Here is an 18,242-nt window from a genome sequence, read left to right on the forward strand (position 1 = left end):
GGTGTCAATGAATGTAGTTACTAATATGTGCTATCCTAATATTTTTTAAATTTCATTTTTCAGTGTTTGTGATTTACATTTATCTATCAGAATAATTGAATAATTAGCCAGTGGGTGTTTTTGTTTTGTGTTGTTTGTTGTTTGTTTGGTTTTTTGTTTGTTTTTGTTTGTTGGTTTGTTTTGTTTTGTTTACATTTGTCATGCTTTGGCCACTGGTAGTGAAATGGAAAGAGAAGGAAAATGCACTTCTGATCTTAAATATAAATAGGAAAAAAGTATCAAGTTACCTTACATGTCCTGTTGGTACAGGTCATCAGTAGGAGTGTAAAATTAGTTCTTTGGATATTTTTAGTAATAATATATCTGATTCTCTAATTATCTCCTTCCTTGTAGGAAGCTGCTACAGTGAGTGTATTTATATTTCCATTGCTCTATTGCTCATTTATGCCCAGTGGAATTAAAGCTTGAGTAGTATCTTAGTCAGCATCAGAAGTTCAGCTCTTAGCTATTGTTGTAGTTTTGGTGTTTTGTTGGGGTAGGACACATGGAAAACAACCATAATTTAGAATACAAGAATATGGTACCACCACTGAAGGCAAAATACCAATTCCACTGTGGGATATTATGTTTGTATTTTGGAGTGCAATTAGGCTCTCAACTTACACAATAAAAAAGAGAGTGCCTGGTCTTGCATGAAAATTCATTCTGCAAGACATGCATTCAAAATTCACTTTGTAAGACACTTTCTTTTGAAATAAAACTTTCTTAGTTCAGTATCCAACATATCATGATGCTATATTTTTCACTATCAAGCATGTTTTTATCTCTCTCTTCTCAAAGCAGTGATTACTGCTGGTTTTGTTTTTACCAATTCCTAATTTGGTTAATCATTTTTATGTACCTTGCTAAATAACCCTTACCATCATTTTCTTGATTGTTGTATTTTTATATGATAGAGCTGATAGATACTACATTTCTACTACTTCTAAAGCATTGAATGGATCAAATGGTTTAATTTCTTTATCTTTCTGAAAATTCCTGTAGAGATGTATAAAAAGATCAGTGGAGTAGGATAAATGCTGCTTTGTAATCTAAGGTAGTTCTCTTAATGGGAAGTTTACTGGAGTAAAACTTTCAGTTTCTGACTTGTCATTCTGCTCATAGTGTCTTTAGCTTTGAATTGTCATGTTTCCTGGAAAAAATTAGACTTCAAATGTGGGACTTCTGTGTTTTCTGAGCTGAGAAGTTCTATGAGTAGTTCAGGAACCTAGGAATATCTGAAATCTTAAGCTCTCCTGTTAAAATATTGAATGATATAATGTTATGAATGTTTGTGTAGTATAAAACTATTGGTAATAATTAATAACCAAAACATTTTGATTCAGATAAACTAGTATGTATTGAGGAAGTTAAGGCAGAAACCAAAACATATAATATGCATTTTAGCTGCTTCAACCTAGAGATGTTTATTTCCATGTCTAAATTCCATCTATCAATTAAATAAAATTTTATTACATTTTCTGTTTCTTGCTTGGAGATTTCCCAGAACCCTGCTTCTTGGTACTTTATGTGCCCAGGAGGACTCTCTTAGAAAAAAAAGTGGTTTTAGTTTCTTGATTGTGCCACATGCAGTTGGTAGAGGTACCCAAAATTTCTCAAGTTTTTCATCTAGTGGTATGCATTGGTCTTGATTGTGAATTAGCTCATGGTAAAATATGTGAAACAGCTGCTTTATTTTTAAGAGACAAGATGAATCTGGAAGAGTGCTTGCCTTTTTGACTCATTAGAGTCATTGCTGAGAAATGGGAGATGGAGCTTTGCTACCCTCCTCAGCCTAAAGGAGTTAAACCTCAATCCCTGTGTCTCCAGTGTTAGAACTATTTACTCGTGAGTTTAGTGGTACAGACCACACCCCTAAAAACTGTACACTGCAAGAGTTAATCAGTCTTGCCCTCTATGCTTCATAAACATCCAGCTTTGGCAGGCAGGTAGCCTAGCCAAACCCAGGAGGCCATCCTGCCTGCTGGGAAATACAGGATGGGAGCTCTCTCTGGAGAGGAAACTCTATCTCCGTCGCTCAGGTTCTGGCTGTTTTAGTTGGTAAGATAATGTTACACAGGAGTCTATCCACACCTTCTAAAACTTGATTCTTCCTCATTTCTGTGAACTAGGGAATAGATTTTAGTTTCTGAATTGCAGAAGAATCTCTGACCTCTTAGATATCCCAGTCAGACCCTAAATACCTAGGGTTTGGGGGCACATCTTTTTGATTTTAGTACTATGTGCTAGATACAATGAGTGACTTTCATTTTAGCCTTTGAGATTTTTTAGATTGCTTCAGTATCATCTGTCTAGCTCTCCAGTTTCCAAGACACCTATCTAGAGGATTTTACAGTCTGCTCTGGAGCACAGTCACCTACAAGACAAGAAAATGGCCTATAAAAAATCTCAGAGGTATAGAACAAGATTTTGAATTAAAACATAAAGGAGAACAGAAAGCAAACATGGTAGTAGGTGGTAGATTTCCAGAAATAAATTATGATCAGTGAGAAAGACATGGGTAACTCATTCTAAGAATAAACTGATAATGCTGCTGAGAAAAGGATGTAATAGCCTGTAAGTGCAAACAAAATAAAATAAATACATAAATTACTTGTTTAGTACTATTTGCTATGTTTAATAAGGAGAGAAGAAGGTGCTAGTTTTGTAATTATGATACTGCTTTTGTTCGCCTTAATTCAGAAGGATAAAGTTTAGAGTTTATGGTGGGAGATGAGTTTTAATATGTCCTCCAAAGGCTGATACTGTGGACCTCGTGGGATTCCTACAGAATAGCATTAGTGTGAATGCAAGAAGAATTGATTTATGTGTTGATGGAGCTACTGGTGAAACTTTGGTACCCATAAAAATAAAACTTTGAGGTAGGTCTGATAGAGTAGGTAGGAAAGTTGTCAGTAAGTTTCTGTGTGCTTTCTTGAGGAGGAAGGAGTTTTGGAGGGTGGTGTCCACCGTAAATGCTTACCTTCTTACTGCTTGGGAGGGAAGGGGAGTGAGATGACAGTTGAGGGTTTGACATTATTTATGAATTGTTATGCTTGCTTTTCTCAAGAAAAATAGCTGATTTACATTTCTTAGGTATTACTTGGAAAGCATAAGAAATGAAGGGACTCCCCAGCCTAATTGTTCTTCTAAACTTTAGAAGAACAACTCACCATCTGAGTCTGGATCAGAGGTCAGATCTTGAGAATGTACAGCTTTCATCATGCTGACGATTTTTTCTCACCTTGGTCAGTGAACAATTCAGTCATTGAAACAGAGCTGCAAGGACAGTTCCAGTTCTCCACTGGCAAAGCTTCTGTTTAAATATTGTCAGTTTCCTTAATAGTATCTTGCACTTTCCTCAAATTGCATTGTTTCAGAGTGTGTATTGCTACTGCTGTGCTTGGATAAATGCAGATGTCTGTGTCTGCTGGGGCTAGAAGTCAGTGAGGACAGACAGCTATAGGGGAGCAGCTGGGCTCAGGGCCAGGGTGTCAGCAGCAGGGTGTCAGACCAACTGGAGACTGCAATTGATGTCTCATGCTCTGCAGGGTGGCTGGCGTTGGTGTGACTGCCACTGCCCTGCTGAGATCACTGGGGCCTCTGCAGCCAGGACAGAATGGTGGACCTTGTGATGGTGCATCTTCCCTTGGAGAGTTGTGTCTGCTCTGCCACGGAACCTTCTTGCTCCGCTTACAGTGGGATCTTCTCAAAATAATACCAGTGTGTACGCAGACACGAGTGTGCTTGTACAGACTCAGTAGAGAAAAAGATAATCCAGCTATCTACAATCTGGTGCCATTCATGTCAAAGACCAGACGGCAGCTATATATTACAGGCATGATACAGTCTTTCTTATGAAACTTGAGCAGTATCTAGAAGAAGGGAAATTACTCCACTCTCTGCTCAAACTGGTTAAAAAAGTACTGAGATCAGCTCAGTTGGTCAGAGCATGGAGTCAGTAATACAAAGGTTGTGGGTTTGGTCCCGGTATGGGCCATTCACTTAAGAGTTGGACTCAGTGATCCATGTGGGTCCCTTCAAACTCAGAATATTCAGTGAAAAAAATACTTTCAGTAAAAATAAATTTTTATTTTCTTTTAATCTAGGGAAATGTTAGGTGGTGGTCAGTTCTGAATCTGAGATGGCTCCAACTCATTGTTCGCTTGCTCAGGTTACAGTGAGTAACCTTTCTCAGCATTAACTGCTCAGACCTTAGTCTTTCAGCTCTTTCTGCCAATATCTGAAATATCTTCACTCAGTTGGCTCATTGGAAAAACCAAGATTTCTACATCTGATTACCAACAAACAGGCTAGCAGCTAGATATTTAAAAATGTCAAAACAAAAAAGGGAAGAGGAATGTGTCTTTAACCCCTGGCAATTCCTTTATTAGGTTCAGTGCATGGTTGACCAGGCCAGCAGAGGGAAAGGAGATGGTGGGACAGAAATGAAGGGCATGAAGGAGGTGGTGAACTCCCTTGTTTTGATACCTGATTTCCACTTTATGCCAAAATGAAGTGGTCCTACAATTACAGGCTCCAGCTCTTATTTTAGTATGGTGTGAGTCACCTCTTGGATACACTCACCTCCTTCATACCCCTCATGCTTATTTTCCTGCTAATCCCAAACACTACAGGAGCTCTCTGAAATGTCTTTGCCATCATCCTCACAAAACTGGCAGCAACTAGGCAGATGCTGAGCTGGGGCTGCCCCATCTTCCATGAATTTTTGATTGTTTACATCATCTCCCTATGTCCTTTGGTGATTTCTGCCTCCAGAATATTGGTACTTGATGAGAAATATGTAATCGGACGCAGGCGAGTTTCGAGTCCTTCTAGAGAGCATAGGGAAACCAACAGCTGGGAGCAGGGTAGGATTTCCACAGGCTGTTTATTGCACAAATTAAAAGCTTGTGTTCTTTTTCTACATTAGCTTGACCAGTTATTCTCCTTGTGAGGTAGATTATATGTACAAAATATTTATCAGTTCCTCAGCAATTTCTAGTGCTGACGGATGTGGTGGTGTGTTTTTGCCTTAAATTGATGTTTGTTCAATGTTCCTTCATTTCCCTCTTCCCTAACCTCCTCCCCTCCAAGTTGTCAATCCTCCCTTTCCCTGCCCCTTTCCTTAGAACATTCCCTGTCACTCCTTCTGGTTCCCTCCCCTTCTTCCAGAGTGTTCCCTGTCCATTTAGTTGCACTTGACACCCTATTTCTTACTTTGTGTTATTCCACTCCCGTATTTCCCTTTATAGGTTTATGATATTTTTTTAGTCACGCCTTAGACCCCTCCCCAGTTCTACCCTCATTGGTTATTGTTCCTACACCCCTCCTCCTGAGTTTCTGTATAAAATCTTCTGTTTACCCTTCCAAGCTTGTCTTGGGGCTCCATTTTCTCCACCTAGTAAACCCACTCTGGAGCACCCCAAACCCTGTGTTGCCTCCATCTGTCCCTGCGCCGAACCATCAGATAACTGGGATCGCAGAGCTCGCAGGGGGACGGTCGCACCTCTCTTCCCTTCCTGCCCAGTGTGCAACTGCTCGGAGCGTCGCGAGGCGCCACAGACAGATGCTCCGTTGCTACAGTTTTGTACATGTACTTTTGCAGGCATTAGCTTCTGATTTTTAACTAAAGCTGCATGTGTTACCTTTTCACGTAGCTGGGACACGTATTTTATTTCATGTTGTGTTTTTCTTTTTGCATGGCACCATGGTGTCTCCTTTGTCTTTCATCATTCAACCTTGCAAATTTGCCATGAAAATTCAGCAACCCAGGCACAAAATACACTTAACTGTTCTTACGTAACTGGTAATAATCAAAGAGATGATAATGCATTACTTACCCACTACAAATTTTCTTCTCAAGGAGTTTTGTATAGCATTTGTAGGGTCATAAACACAGTATTTTTATTGCTATCTTTCAAACAATCTCTATTTAGAATGATAGATTTGCCAAGTAAAATCATAGTTGAGCATGGAATGAGAAACTTGTAAATATGAACTGAAAACACAAGACTTTTCCACCATAACCCTTTCTTGCACTTTCTTCCTTCTAGTTGCTGATATGTGTTCAAGATGAGTGGGATGGGAGAAAATACCTCTGACCCATCCAGAGCAGAGTCAAGAAAGCGCAAGGATCCCGATCAGGTTGGACCCAGGTTAGACCATTTACTTCTGGAAATATTGAGAGAATGAGTTAAAACAAAGGTTACATGTGCTTCTGTTTTTCAGTTAGAAGATGACAAACAACATTCTTGCAAAGAGAAGTCAGTGCCAAACTACTTTATTGCAGTAATTCTGTGTTGTTGAGGGTTTGGGGTGGGGATGGGAACTATTCTCTTTTATTGTTATTTGTTTGTTTATTTTTGAATCCAGTGTTGTGCCAAAATGCAGTATTTTGGTGACAATTTAGGAGAGATGTAAAAATGGTTTTTGGCATTCACTGCAAGAAGTCTTCAGTCACTCATTTTGTTAATCTGAGATTATTTTTACCACCTCTGTTGTACATTATAATCTAGGTCTTGAAAAATATTTTCCAGTTTTAGAGCAGTTCTGTTACCAACACAAATGCATTTTAAAGCATAACCACTCATTCATCATTTCTTAAGATTGCCATAAATTCACAAGGAGGCAGGGGGTATGGATTGTTCAGTGTAGCTATTTAAGCTGTTTTATTTTCTCATACACAATCACTATATAATACTCTTTGGATTCTCAATGCCATGTGGGAGGGATACTTGTAAATATTCAAATCCTGCCCCACCCCATCCCCCAAAATAATCTTGTGTTTTCAATTTCTAATCCCAATCCTCTTTTGAAAGAAAAACATGACTGCTGGAAAAAAATAAGTAACATCTTTTCTAATGCTCCTTTCCTTGTTCCAGAGGAAACCTTTTCTGTGTGAGAAACTTGTAAGTTATATTTTGGTAGTGAGAAAGGTGTTTTTGTAAAACTACTGTCAAACCTTTTAAAATCATCTTTGAGCTGACCAAAAGGCAAGTAAACTGACATTAAAGACAGAATTTTTATAAACTCCTCTTTCAGCCCTAAAAGAAGCACTGAGAAACGCAATCGTGAGCAAGAGAATAAATACATTGAAGAGCTTGCAGAATTGATTTTTGCAAATTTTAATGACATTGACAACTTTAACTTTAAACCTGACAAATGTGCAATCTTGAAAGAAACTGTGAAGCAAATTCGTCAGATAAAAGAACAAGGTAAGAAGACGAATTATTTGATTTCGAATATTTTATCTTGATTGCTATATTATTTTTGGCTGACCTGATAGTCTCTTCAGCTTTTCTTTAGCAAATTCCCATGTTTTTCATTAATCAGTAATGAATAATGATGTACAGTCATGTGAATAGAGTGTCTTAAGGATAATATTCAGTATTTTAAAAACAAGCTTCACTGAAAATTGTTTAGAGATAGAGAAAATCGATCAGTCTGATGTGTGTATCTAATGGAATTGAAATCACTTATGCTTTCACAAAAGTTAAACTAACAGATAGCTTTGTGCAAAAAAACCCACATACTCTTACATGGATGATGAATCCATGCAAAAGAGAAATAGTCCAGGAGAGTGGAGTATGCAAGTGTTCTGCATACTCGTTTTGCTTTCTTTTGTTGGTATGAATAGATATTGTGGACTAAATTATCTGCGTCCTTTAAATGATGACATCATATCCTCAACTACAATAGATTTGAAACTATTCTAATCTCTAGATAGGGTCCTGTTATAAATGTAAACCACAGAACGTGACAGTTTTCTTCCTGTTCTTTGTCTAGAAGATTAGTTTTGTATTTCTTTTCTTTTGATATATTTCCTATTCAAAGAGAAAACCCAAGTCTTTTAGAAACTTTAAATTTTTTGGAAGTGGGTTTTGTGGCACAGGTCTGTCTAGGCAGGCATACTGCAGGTGTTTGGGGCAGATTCAAATTCTTAAAGTGGGTGCATATAATTTTTCTTTTAATATAGAAGATTGATATCTCTTCATGAATTGTGTTTAGAGTGATTCCTTTGATTTTCAAACACTTTAAACATCTTTCACTTTTTCACTTTTTATGTGGGAAAATAATTTTTCCTTTTCCATGCTGTGTGTGTAAAATTATAAAAGTGAAGACAGCATGTTTCATAATTTAGATATATATTTGTCTACATATATAAGTAGATCTACAGTTTTAGCCATCAGTCTATTCAAAACTAAATGGAAAGTGGAAATAGTCAGATGGTGTCAGTTGCCTCCAAAATTCTGATTAATCTTAGGGAGCGTTCCTATTTCTCAGCTTGTTCTCCTCTTTTTGCTGTTAGGTTGCTGTGAATTTTAAAGTAGATATTCTAGTGATGTTGCCATGCCCCTTATTAGAAGTATACTTGTTAACCTGACACAGTGCCCATCATTGTTTTGCACCTTACTTTTGAGATATTCTTTTTCCCTTATTTTCTTCATCCTTTTCTCAAATTGATTTTTTTTGCCATCACCAAGCAACACATACTCCTTATCTTTACCTAAGAAAAGGAAAAGGGCAAAAAACCTGTGTTTTTCTGTGAAGTGGGTGCATAGAGGAAAATCTGTTCGTCCACTTTGGTAATTCTGTTAGCAATTCTAGAAAATCTAGTTTGAAAATCTGGCTCTAACTCATGGTAACTTTGTCAAATCAGAGTTTTATTGTTAGGACCAATATCACAACAGTAGTTTTCATATTGTTATGAAATATTCACACTCATCAGACCAGGTTATATGTCAACTATTGAAGTCATTAAGGGTCAGAATTGTGCCAAACATGCAGTTAGTTCTTTTAGTTCATAAAGTCTTACTGCAGAAACGACTGAATATGCAGTCCTAAAGACAGACTAAACTGCTATGAGCACTGTTTATTTCAACAAGTAGAAGTAGTTTGCAAACCTTGAGCAATAAAGACACTAAATTGCTCTTTTTAATGTTGATTTGTTACACAAGGCTCTTCAGTTGAGGTCAATTAGGTGTTCTGGTAACTGGGTATCCACATAAAACTCACAGCTTGTACAGACTGACTTTAAGTCTCTAAGGGGCACTGCAAAACACTAAGACCTTCAAGGTGGTCATTAGTAGCATCTCAGAGGAAAGATCAGAATATTTGAAATTATTCCTTTGAGCTGATAAAGTTTTGATACCTGTTCCTATATAGAAGCTACTTCTCTTCATTGTAATAGCAAATTTAAAAGGCTTTTCCTGTTAAGAAAAATGTGAATGACAGCACACTCTGAAACAAAGTATTATTTTGGAACAGGTATTTCATTAACAAAAATATCTCACATATACTAAAAGTCTAAATTGCATAAACAGTACAATTACCTGTATGTCTGTTGAGTACCACAAAAAACCTGACATAAACAATGTAAACAGTTTGGAAACCTAGTGAGGCTATTACTATTGCTCTCTCATGTTTTATAGGTAGTTTACCACCTTGCATTGGGAATCCTGCACTTAGATATGCTCATAATTTAAATGTACTAACTTTTGGCTTGTTCCGAATCTTCCTGATTGGTCTTCCACTGTAAAGACCTGTTATAACACTCGACAAGTATCAAAACTTGCATTATCTATTTCTAAAACAAAAGTCATTAAAATAATGCCATACTTGCATGAAGTGCCATGAGACTTAAGGTTAAAAATAATGTTTTCTTACAGTTGTTTTGTTGACTTCTAGTGTTATGCAGAATACTTGTAGGACAAAACTAAATTAACATCTTGAAGCTCTTCAGTAATTCTGCACTGACATGGACAAATTAAGATGTCTTAGTGATCACACAGTGGGTCTGCTCTGCATTTCTTCCAAAGCAGATTAGATTAAATTAGTGATAACTTAATTTACAGTTTTATTATTTAGAACTTTTAGTAAAGAGGTTGTTTCTTTGAAATAAATACTAAAAATTCTAATTGCACATGAAGGTCTAGTTGCTTACAAAAGCACAGTCAGTTATAAATACCTTGTAAAGCCACTAAGAGCAACAAGTTTTATAGCTTCTATTGAGATTTGTCAGGGAAACTTTATTCTAGGTTCTAGGAGTGAGAACAAGGAAGGATGAAATGCAGATATTTGTTTCCCATGTCAAGCTAGCTGGGCTGGTAACTGAAAAATTAATAGATCTTTAATAATACTATATAATCTAGTATAATGTTACCCTGATCTATTTTATATGCAAATATATACTTGGAATACTTTATCTGTTATCTTTATATCGTTTCTCACAGTATATACTTCAAAGATTCCTAAGTTGTGGTATGTTAGAGATTCTGTTTATTACAATTTGAAGGCAAGTTATAAATGCATGTGTAAAGCTAAATTCATTAAAAGAATTCAAGATATTTGGAAGATGTAACCATTGCATGAAGTTTTAATCTGGGTTTTGAAATGGTTTTAGTACTTGGGAAAGTGATGACAAGTTATTTTACAAAAGCTTAATTTTCTGCTGAGGACTTTTATCTTATTATTGATGGATGGAGATTTTGTGAATGTCCAGAGGAGATGAAAAATTGTGATTATAGCGTGAAGATGAAACTGAAGTTGTATTCTTGTAAATCTTATGTGGGTATCTCTATTGGGGATTTGAGAGTTGTGTTTCAAGTACTTTGGAGAACATTAATTCAGTTTTTTATTTATAACATAAAAGTAATTTGGAACTGTTGTGTTACATGGTCATTAAAGTGTAAGCTCTCCTGTAGTTTGCAGTCTGTGTTAAGTTTCTTGGAAAGCGTAATGGCCATATATGTTGCAGATACGTTCATAATGTGTGCAGGCAAGTAAGTTCTGATTTGCACGTGCTTAATTTAAAAAGCTTGTGTTAGGCAAGTTAAAGACCATTGGGAACAAACATTCCTTTATATGCCAGACGTCCAAGGAACTATAAAGCCATTTGATTGTGCTTAGGAAATATGCTTAGTGAAATAGTGTCTGATTGATTTTAGGATCCTGTCTTATTTTAAGAAGCAACTTCAGCACTTAAGATACTAACTTATGTCATATAAGTACTGCTGAAAATGTTTTCTCATATCTGAAGACAACAACTCTGACAGTAAACAAAAGTAATCTGAATTTTCTTCTTCCTTAGTAGACCATTAGTTGAACTGTTTCACATCAATTTCATTTAATTTTATTCCAAGAGTAATCATTTTCCTTTGCTCTTGTCACCAGCCTGACTCCTCCCCTCATTATGGTAGTGGGGTTTTTGTCCTTATTTTTTGATTGCTTTGTCTCTCTTTTGCTGGGTTTTATTTCAGGGTTTTGTGGTGTTTTTTTTGTTTTCTTTTGGTTTAGTTTGTTTGCTTGTTTGTTTTCTTCTTTTGGGTATAAAAATTAAACCCTTGCCCTTAGTTTGCAGCTCCTTTTATCTGTTATGCTGGCCCCAGTCTCAGCAGGCAAATAAGTCGTCTTTTAAAGCAGAGACTATTTGTCTCATTTCACTGTTTGAACAAATCCTGCTTTAGACTTTTAAACTTCCTTTTCTTCATTATCTAGTTGTGCTTTTTTCTTTATTATCTAGTTGTGCTTTTTTCTTTATTATCTAGTTGTGCTTCTGTCTGAATATCAGCAATGCAGTAGGTACAGAGGATACTGAAGATCACCTTAAGCTTCTTCAGCAGTTTCTGCAGAAAGTCTCCTCTGACCTCTTTGGTTGGAGTGCTGAGGAATGTGTCCTGATAAAAGTGCAAAACAGGGGGTTGTTTGTTTTTTTTTTTCAAGTCCCCTGATTCCTTTTATTAAACTCCAGTTCTCCATCTCTTATTTCTCCCCTTCTATTCTCCAAGCCTTTCTGTCTTCTGTAACCTTTTTTTTAAAGATGGCATCCACCTGTCTTATTTAGATTCACATACAGTGGGATATAATTTACTGTGGTAAAGTATCCTCAAATATGATTCTGTGTCACTTCCATTTTCCTGCAGAGTCCAGTTTTCATGTGTCACTAGTTTCTGAAGAGGTTTTGTGTTCTGTAGATCAGCTTTTCAGTGGTTCAGAGAAGGAATATTTGGTGGTAATTACTAGTCTAGCTGTTAATGTACACTTCTGAGTTGTGAAACAGGTCTTGTTTTCAGAATAGTGTTAAAAGACAGGCCTTGGACAGAATGAATTGCCATGTGAAAGCAAAATAGTGTTGGGAGAGGGAGAAGTACTTGATGAAGAGAGACATGCATGGAAACCTGTATGAACTTTAAAAGAAGGCTTGTTGTTAATCATATTTATCTTTTTTCTGGTTTCACATTTGATAGCAAAACCAGTTTTTGCTTCCTTGTAGCAGTACTGTGTAATCACAGGGGCACTCCAGCAGATAGTGTATTGTAGCCTCCAGCACCAGCATGCAAGTAAAATCACTTGCTAAAAGAAAGCAGCATGGTCTTAACGCTGTAATGAGGTGTTGCTTTGGCTGCTGCTACTTTGAATTTATCAGATCTGAATTTAGACTCATATTTCACAAGGTATTTAAGCAACTGCCTAACTTTAAGCAGATGAGTAATCTCTGTTAAGTCAGTGGAACTACTTAAAGGTTCAAAGCTATGTGCATAAATATCTTGTAAAATCAGAATATTAAGGCAAGAGAGCATATGCAGACTTGTGTTTTGTTTGTTGGTTTTTGTTTTGCAAATGCTTTACTGGGTCAATTTTACTGTAATTACATTTTATATTAATCATATTTAAGATGAGTTATTTAAATTTTATAATAATTTTTGAATCTTTTTGAAGGAATTCTACATGGCTATCGCTATTTGTATATACTGTATTTTCAGTCTGATAGGATTTTATGACGGAATTAAGCATCACAGAATTTCGTGCTTGAAGTCAAGGAATTTATACAGAGCATTTACAAAAAAAAACAAAACAAAACAAACAAAAAAAACAACAAAAGCAAAAAAACCCAAAACAACAACTATTACTGAATTTGCTTTGTTGTCTCCCCTGCCTACAACTAAGACTGATACATTGACAGTGTCTTTGATCTTCCTCTATACATTGTAAGGCTTTCTGGCTAAATACACAGTTTATGTTGACTTTACTACTTGCATGACTCCAGAGAGCTACTGATTCACTGAAGAATTTAAAGTGATTTTAGGTAATGCAGACAATCAGTTTCTTTTCTGCATCTGGTCAAAAGTAGTCACTGGCCAGCAGACCCAGCAATGGGAAGATTCCTGGTGTTTGCTTATTTTACTGGAGTTGTGTATCATGCAGAATACTTAGCTTAGACCTTATCTACATATAAGTTAAGGCATTTTAATGATACTAATATTCTCCTGTGGAGGCAGTGTTATAATGTAATTAATATTACTTACTGAATAAGTAGCTGAAGATGCTTTATGACATATAACTGTGTCCACACTGGGATAAGGGGGGGGGGGGGGGGGGTTGTTCAGCATGGAGTGGAGAAGGCTCTGGGGAGGCCTTATTGCAGCCTCTCAATATGTAAAGAAGGCTTACAAGAAAGACAGAGAGAGACTTCTTACTGAGGCCTGTAGTGCCAGAACACAAGGCAGTGGTTTTGAGCAGAAAGAGGATAGAATTAGATTGGACTTCTTCCTTACAGCCTTCTTCCATGGAAGAAGTTCTTTATTGTGAGGGTAATGAGGCACTGGAGCAGGTTTCCCAGAGAAGTTGTGGACACACCATCCAAGGAAGTGCTCAGATCCAGATGGGATGGGGCTTTGAGCGGCTTGGTCTGGTGAAAGATGTCCCTGCTCATGGCAGGAGGGGTGGACTAAGTGATCTTTAAAGCTCTCTTCCAACTCAAGCCAATCTGTGATTCTATGATTCTCTTGCTTCAAGAAGACAGATAAAAATGACCAAGTGTTCAGGCTGCAAAGTAACCTGTGGAAAATAAATCAGCTGTTGAAAAGCCCTGGTTTCACCATCCCTGCCCTCCTCCTGCTCATGACTTTCCATTTCCTCCCTAACTGTGACAGTAGCATTTCTGCAGTTGTGTGGTGATCCTGAGCAGTGTTTTTGAGTGGCCTGTTAGAGAGGATCTGTCTCACCCTGGGTCCTTGCTGGGGCCCCACTCCCACACAGGTCCAAGTGCACCAACCATGATGGAGGTAAGGGCCAGTGCCCACAGCTGTCCTGATGTTGTTGGGCATTGCAGGGTTTCACATGATGGTTTCATGTAACAAGACATTGCTCTTGACCAGGGGCTTCAGCTTAGTCAGTGATGGATTACTTCCATGCCAGAGATAATTTGCTTGAAGTTTTAGACCAAAAATCTAAGCTTTGACTTCAAGTTATGGGTCAAAATTTAAGAGAAACTGAATGTTACTCCTAGCTGTGGAGGTACTGGTCCTTGTCATGTAGAAATAGTCATTACTGGCGAGTGCTACGGGAAAACTTTCTTGTTTGTTTTACATCCTACTTATTTTGGGGGGGACATATTTCACTTTTCTTTGGTCTTTGGTTTTTTTTTCTTTGGTTTTCTTTTATAAATTCTAAATGTACAAAAGAAAAAAAAAACGTTTAAAAGTAGCAGAATATGGCTGTTTACTTTGTATTATATAGCTGCAGAGATGATTGTGCTGTAAGAGATTGTGATCTGTAACACCAGTGCTGGGGAATACTATAAGGGACTGAGCTGCTTCTTCTATATTTAACCTTCTTAGGGGATATTGTCAAGTGTTCCCTCTTTGTTCTTTACAGGAATATCTTCTTTAAAGATTTGGTTTAGTTATTCTAATATGTAATGATCATATTATGGCCTATGTACTACTTGGATTGTAGTAAAAATGTCTTGCCTAAGAGAGATGGAGACATCTCTTCTTGAAATTTTGGGTTTTGGAGGCTGCCTCCTTGGTGAGTGTATTGTTCTCAGGCTGCATTTAAATTGTCACTGAGCACTTTAAACTTTAAAACTTTTCAGGTTTGTTCATGGTTTTCTTTTTTGCAGTTTATCATGTAATCTTTTATGAACTGTAAATATAATAAATTCATTTAGCATTTTTATTTGAGGGAAAAATAAAATCAGAAATATAGGCTGACATCCATCCCTCCACAATATGGACCAAGCTTTTGAGTATAGTGTTTCTCATCAGCTGTTCTGTCTTTAGAGGTGTGGTCAGAAACAAAGGCTGAGTTTAGATGCAAAGAAATAAATGCTGAGCTTAAGTGTTAGAGCAATTGTAGCCTTCTGATTTGAGTTCTAATGATAGTGGTTTTAGTCCCTTGTTGCTGGATGGTTTGCAGTGTAAAAGGTGCTGACTGTAGAACACCAAATCTTGCTGTGTGCTTTAGGTTAGTGAATGCAACGTCTTAATCTCAGCAGCACATAAAGCAAGTAAATGAAGGAGGCTTCATGTTACCTTGGCTCTCTGTCTGCAGCTTAATTTATGGAATAGCAAATTAATTCACCGTGAATAGTGATGATACTTCAGTCAAAAAAAGATCATCTATTTTAAGGAATCTAGCTTTTGTTACACAGCTTTTATCTTTTCTTTTTAAAGATTGCAGCTTGAAAAGCAATAATATAATATTTACTCACAATAGGGTACAATGCCTTTCATACCATGTTTGAATCCTGAAAACCCAGGGATTTACAGCACATTGAAGAAGCATTGATCAAAGGCTTCTCTGTGTTCAAACTAGAACCAAAATAATTGCATCTGTTCTAAGTCATGCATTTTGTTATTGCTGTAAAACATTCTGTGTATGGACAGTTGGTTGGAAATAGGGGTCCTTGAATGTGAAATCAGCAAGGATATGAAAAACAGTAAGACTGATATTACTACTTCATCTTTCAGCTTCATTGGGCAACTGGGGGAAAATCACAGACGGAAGATTGAAGGGTGACATGGTATCGGAATCTGTGGTATTGATGATTCTGAAATTGCAAAAAGTCTCTGTCTTTCTGCCCTGTTGCCAAAGAAGAAGTCATAATTCGTCTGTGCTGGTTTTCAAGGTTGTTTATTCTTGCTTATCTCTAACATGTTCTGCTGCCCTGCCACAGGTCTGTCCTGCAGGGCAGCATGTGGGGCTCTGCCTTCAGTGGGATGTTACAAACATTATATACCAGAAACTATGTGTGCTATATTTACAATAATGTACAATAATCTATCATCTACGTTGAACAGTGTGTTCCCAGCCTGAACCAATAGAAAAATGCCAACGCTACAGTGAAACGTGGAGGGCATGAAGAAGGAGAAAAAGGACAGGACACATGCAATTTCCTCCATCTTGTCCCCTTTGAACCCCTAATCTAGAAACCTAAAACTGTATTTTTGCACCCATGCCACACTAATTATTACTCATATCAAACACTCAGAGTTTGTAATTCATCCTGTAAGATTGAAAACTCTTTTCCATAGACAGAGATCAGAGACAGTGTCTCTTGGGGATCTCTACAGGGGGGTTCCTGACCCCCTTCCAGGGTCCCAGGCCTTCCAAGGCAGCCAGAGGGAAGCCCTGGATTCCCACACATGGCAAATGATCAGTTGCTTGCTCTGTCATGAACATTGTTGAGCTCATAGTGAATGCCATCAGACAAATGACTAGACAGTCAATACCTACATGATTTCTGTTTCCTTTCATCATTATGGGGTGTTGGCACATCTCTGTGTATTTTACAAGACAAGGGGTACTCTTAATATATTTCCTGCACACTTAAATACACACATACTCCCCTTCTTTAACTTGCACAAGATCAGAGCAAATATCAGAAAGGGGAGACAGAAAAGTACATAAATTTAAATTCTGCTAAAGTGGATAACTCCATAAATCAGAAATCCATTAAGTAGATGCTCCATAACTGGAGGTGCTTCAGATATGTCCATGTTATCTGAATGAGTATCCACATGCTTCTTTGGAAGAAGCAGCCGTGTCGTACATCCCTTCACTGAGGCCCAAGTCGTCTCAGAGCAGAAATTCATGTGCACCTTGCTTTGCTCACTGGCATGAACCAGAGTGGAGCTCCATAGTGTGCCTGCCACAGAGGACTCCAGCACACAAAGGCAGGATACAGCTGGAGTTTGTGACCAACTCATGCAGAAGGGGCAGATTGTTAATGGAAGTTAACTGAAATTGGGAGCAACTTAATGAAGGAATTGGTAAGTTCTGTCAGCCCTCCCAAAGAAGTCTGAATGTTCTTCAAATTATTCAGTGAAAGTTCTTGTCATGATGCAGGAGCTGGTGAAATATTTTGGGATGTGTGACAGAGAGCTGGCTAGGCAGTTAGAATGGTCCCTTGTCGTCTTAAGATACGTAATAATGAAGAGCACTAGCCTTATACTGGTACTTCTTCTCCTGAGACACAATTTCCTAGAAAGACTTGGAACAACCTGCAATTCCCATGATTCTTCTGAGGGAGATTACTTCCAGAGACAAATTAGGTGTGAACCTGTATTCAGCAGTGGAGAGGAAGTGTTTAAATATAGCATTTAATCTACTTGGAAATCTAAAAAAAAAAAAGGGAGGAAAAGATATCAAGGTCGTAATTTCTAAATATAGATTGGAAAATTCATAGGGACCCTCATTTAGATTTTTCTTGGTTTGTTTATTTTGATGTTTGGTGGAAAAAATATCAAGGTATTTTTTAAAAATTCTTCCTGTCTTGGTTCTTTCACTGTCTTGGGTTGAAGAAAAGATTTGAATGTTTGGGGGCTTTTTTCTGTCTTTAGTTGTTTCTTAATAGCCCCACTGACTCCTCTGAATGCAATGCTCCTTGTCACTAATTGTCAAAAATGGCATTTTTTATCAAATGGATTTTCTTTGTATTTTCAAATTTCCCTCTGTTTTTTTAAGAGTTATATTTTCAAGTCTGCATGGTTTTCTTTACAGCAGTTGTCCTGTGGTTTTGTTTTTTGGTTTGTTTTTTTTTTTTTTTTTTCACACTTTCCCCAGTCCTGCTGTCTCTTGCCTTTAGGGTGGCCTTAGCCATAATTTTACGACCAGCAACACCAAACCTGTGACAGTTTTATTCCATTCACTATCATTCTTCTGATAATGTTTTTACTTTTAGTTGCTGCAGTAAGAAATCATCAAATAGTTCAGGGAATGTGACAAAAGTTACTAATGAATCACTGACTGTTACACTGATAAAAATCAAGGATTATTGTGATTACTATTGAGCTTGAAAGTTGAGCCACCATCTGTCTATCTGCAAGAGGTGCTGATTTTAAGTGAACATTTCAGTACAGATTGTCAGGCCACTGTAGTTAATGTTCAAAATATAATTATGTGTTTGCAGTTGGCAA

The 18,242-nt window shown here is 37.3% G+C and overlaps 1 protein-coding gene across 3 annotated transcripts in view; it reads left to right on the forward strand.

Annotated features, from left to right (window-relative positions):
* The window catches only part of NCOA2 (nuclear receptor coactivator 2), a 187,007-nt gene that overhangs the window by 108,155 nt on the left and 60,610 nt on the right, over nt 1-18,242 (forward strand). For all 3 annotated transcript variants that reach the window (XM_021543382.3, XM_021543379.3, XM_021543378.3), the window contains exons 4-5: nt 6,096-6,197; nt 7,084-7,256. In XM_021543382.3, the coding sequence (XP_021399057.1) occupies nt 6,115-6,197; nt 7,084-7,256 (256 nt within the window). In that variant the 5' untranslated portion in view covers nt 6,096-6,114. The remainder of the gene's footprint in view (nt 1-6,095; nt 6,198-7,083; nt 7,257-18,242) is intronic.

Source organism: Lonchura striata, chromosome 1 (assembly GCF_046129695.1).
Source record: "Lonchura striata isolate bLonStr1 chromosome 1, bLonStr1.mat, whole genome shotgun sequence".
NCBI lineage: Eukaryota > Metazoa > Chordata > Aves > Passeriformes > Estrildidae > Lonchura > Lonchura striata.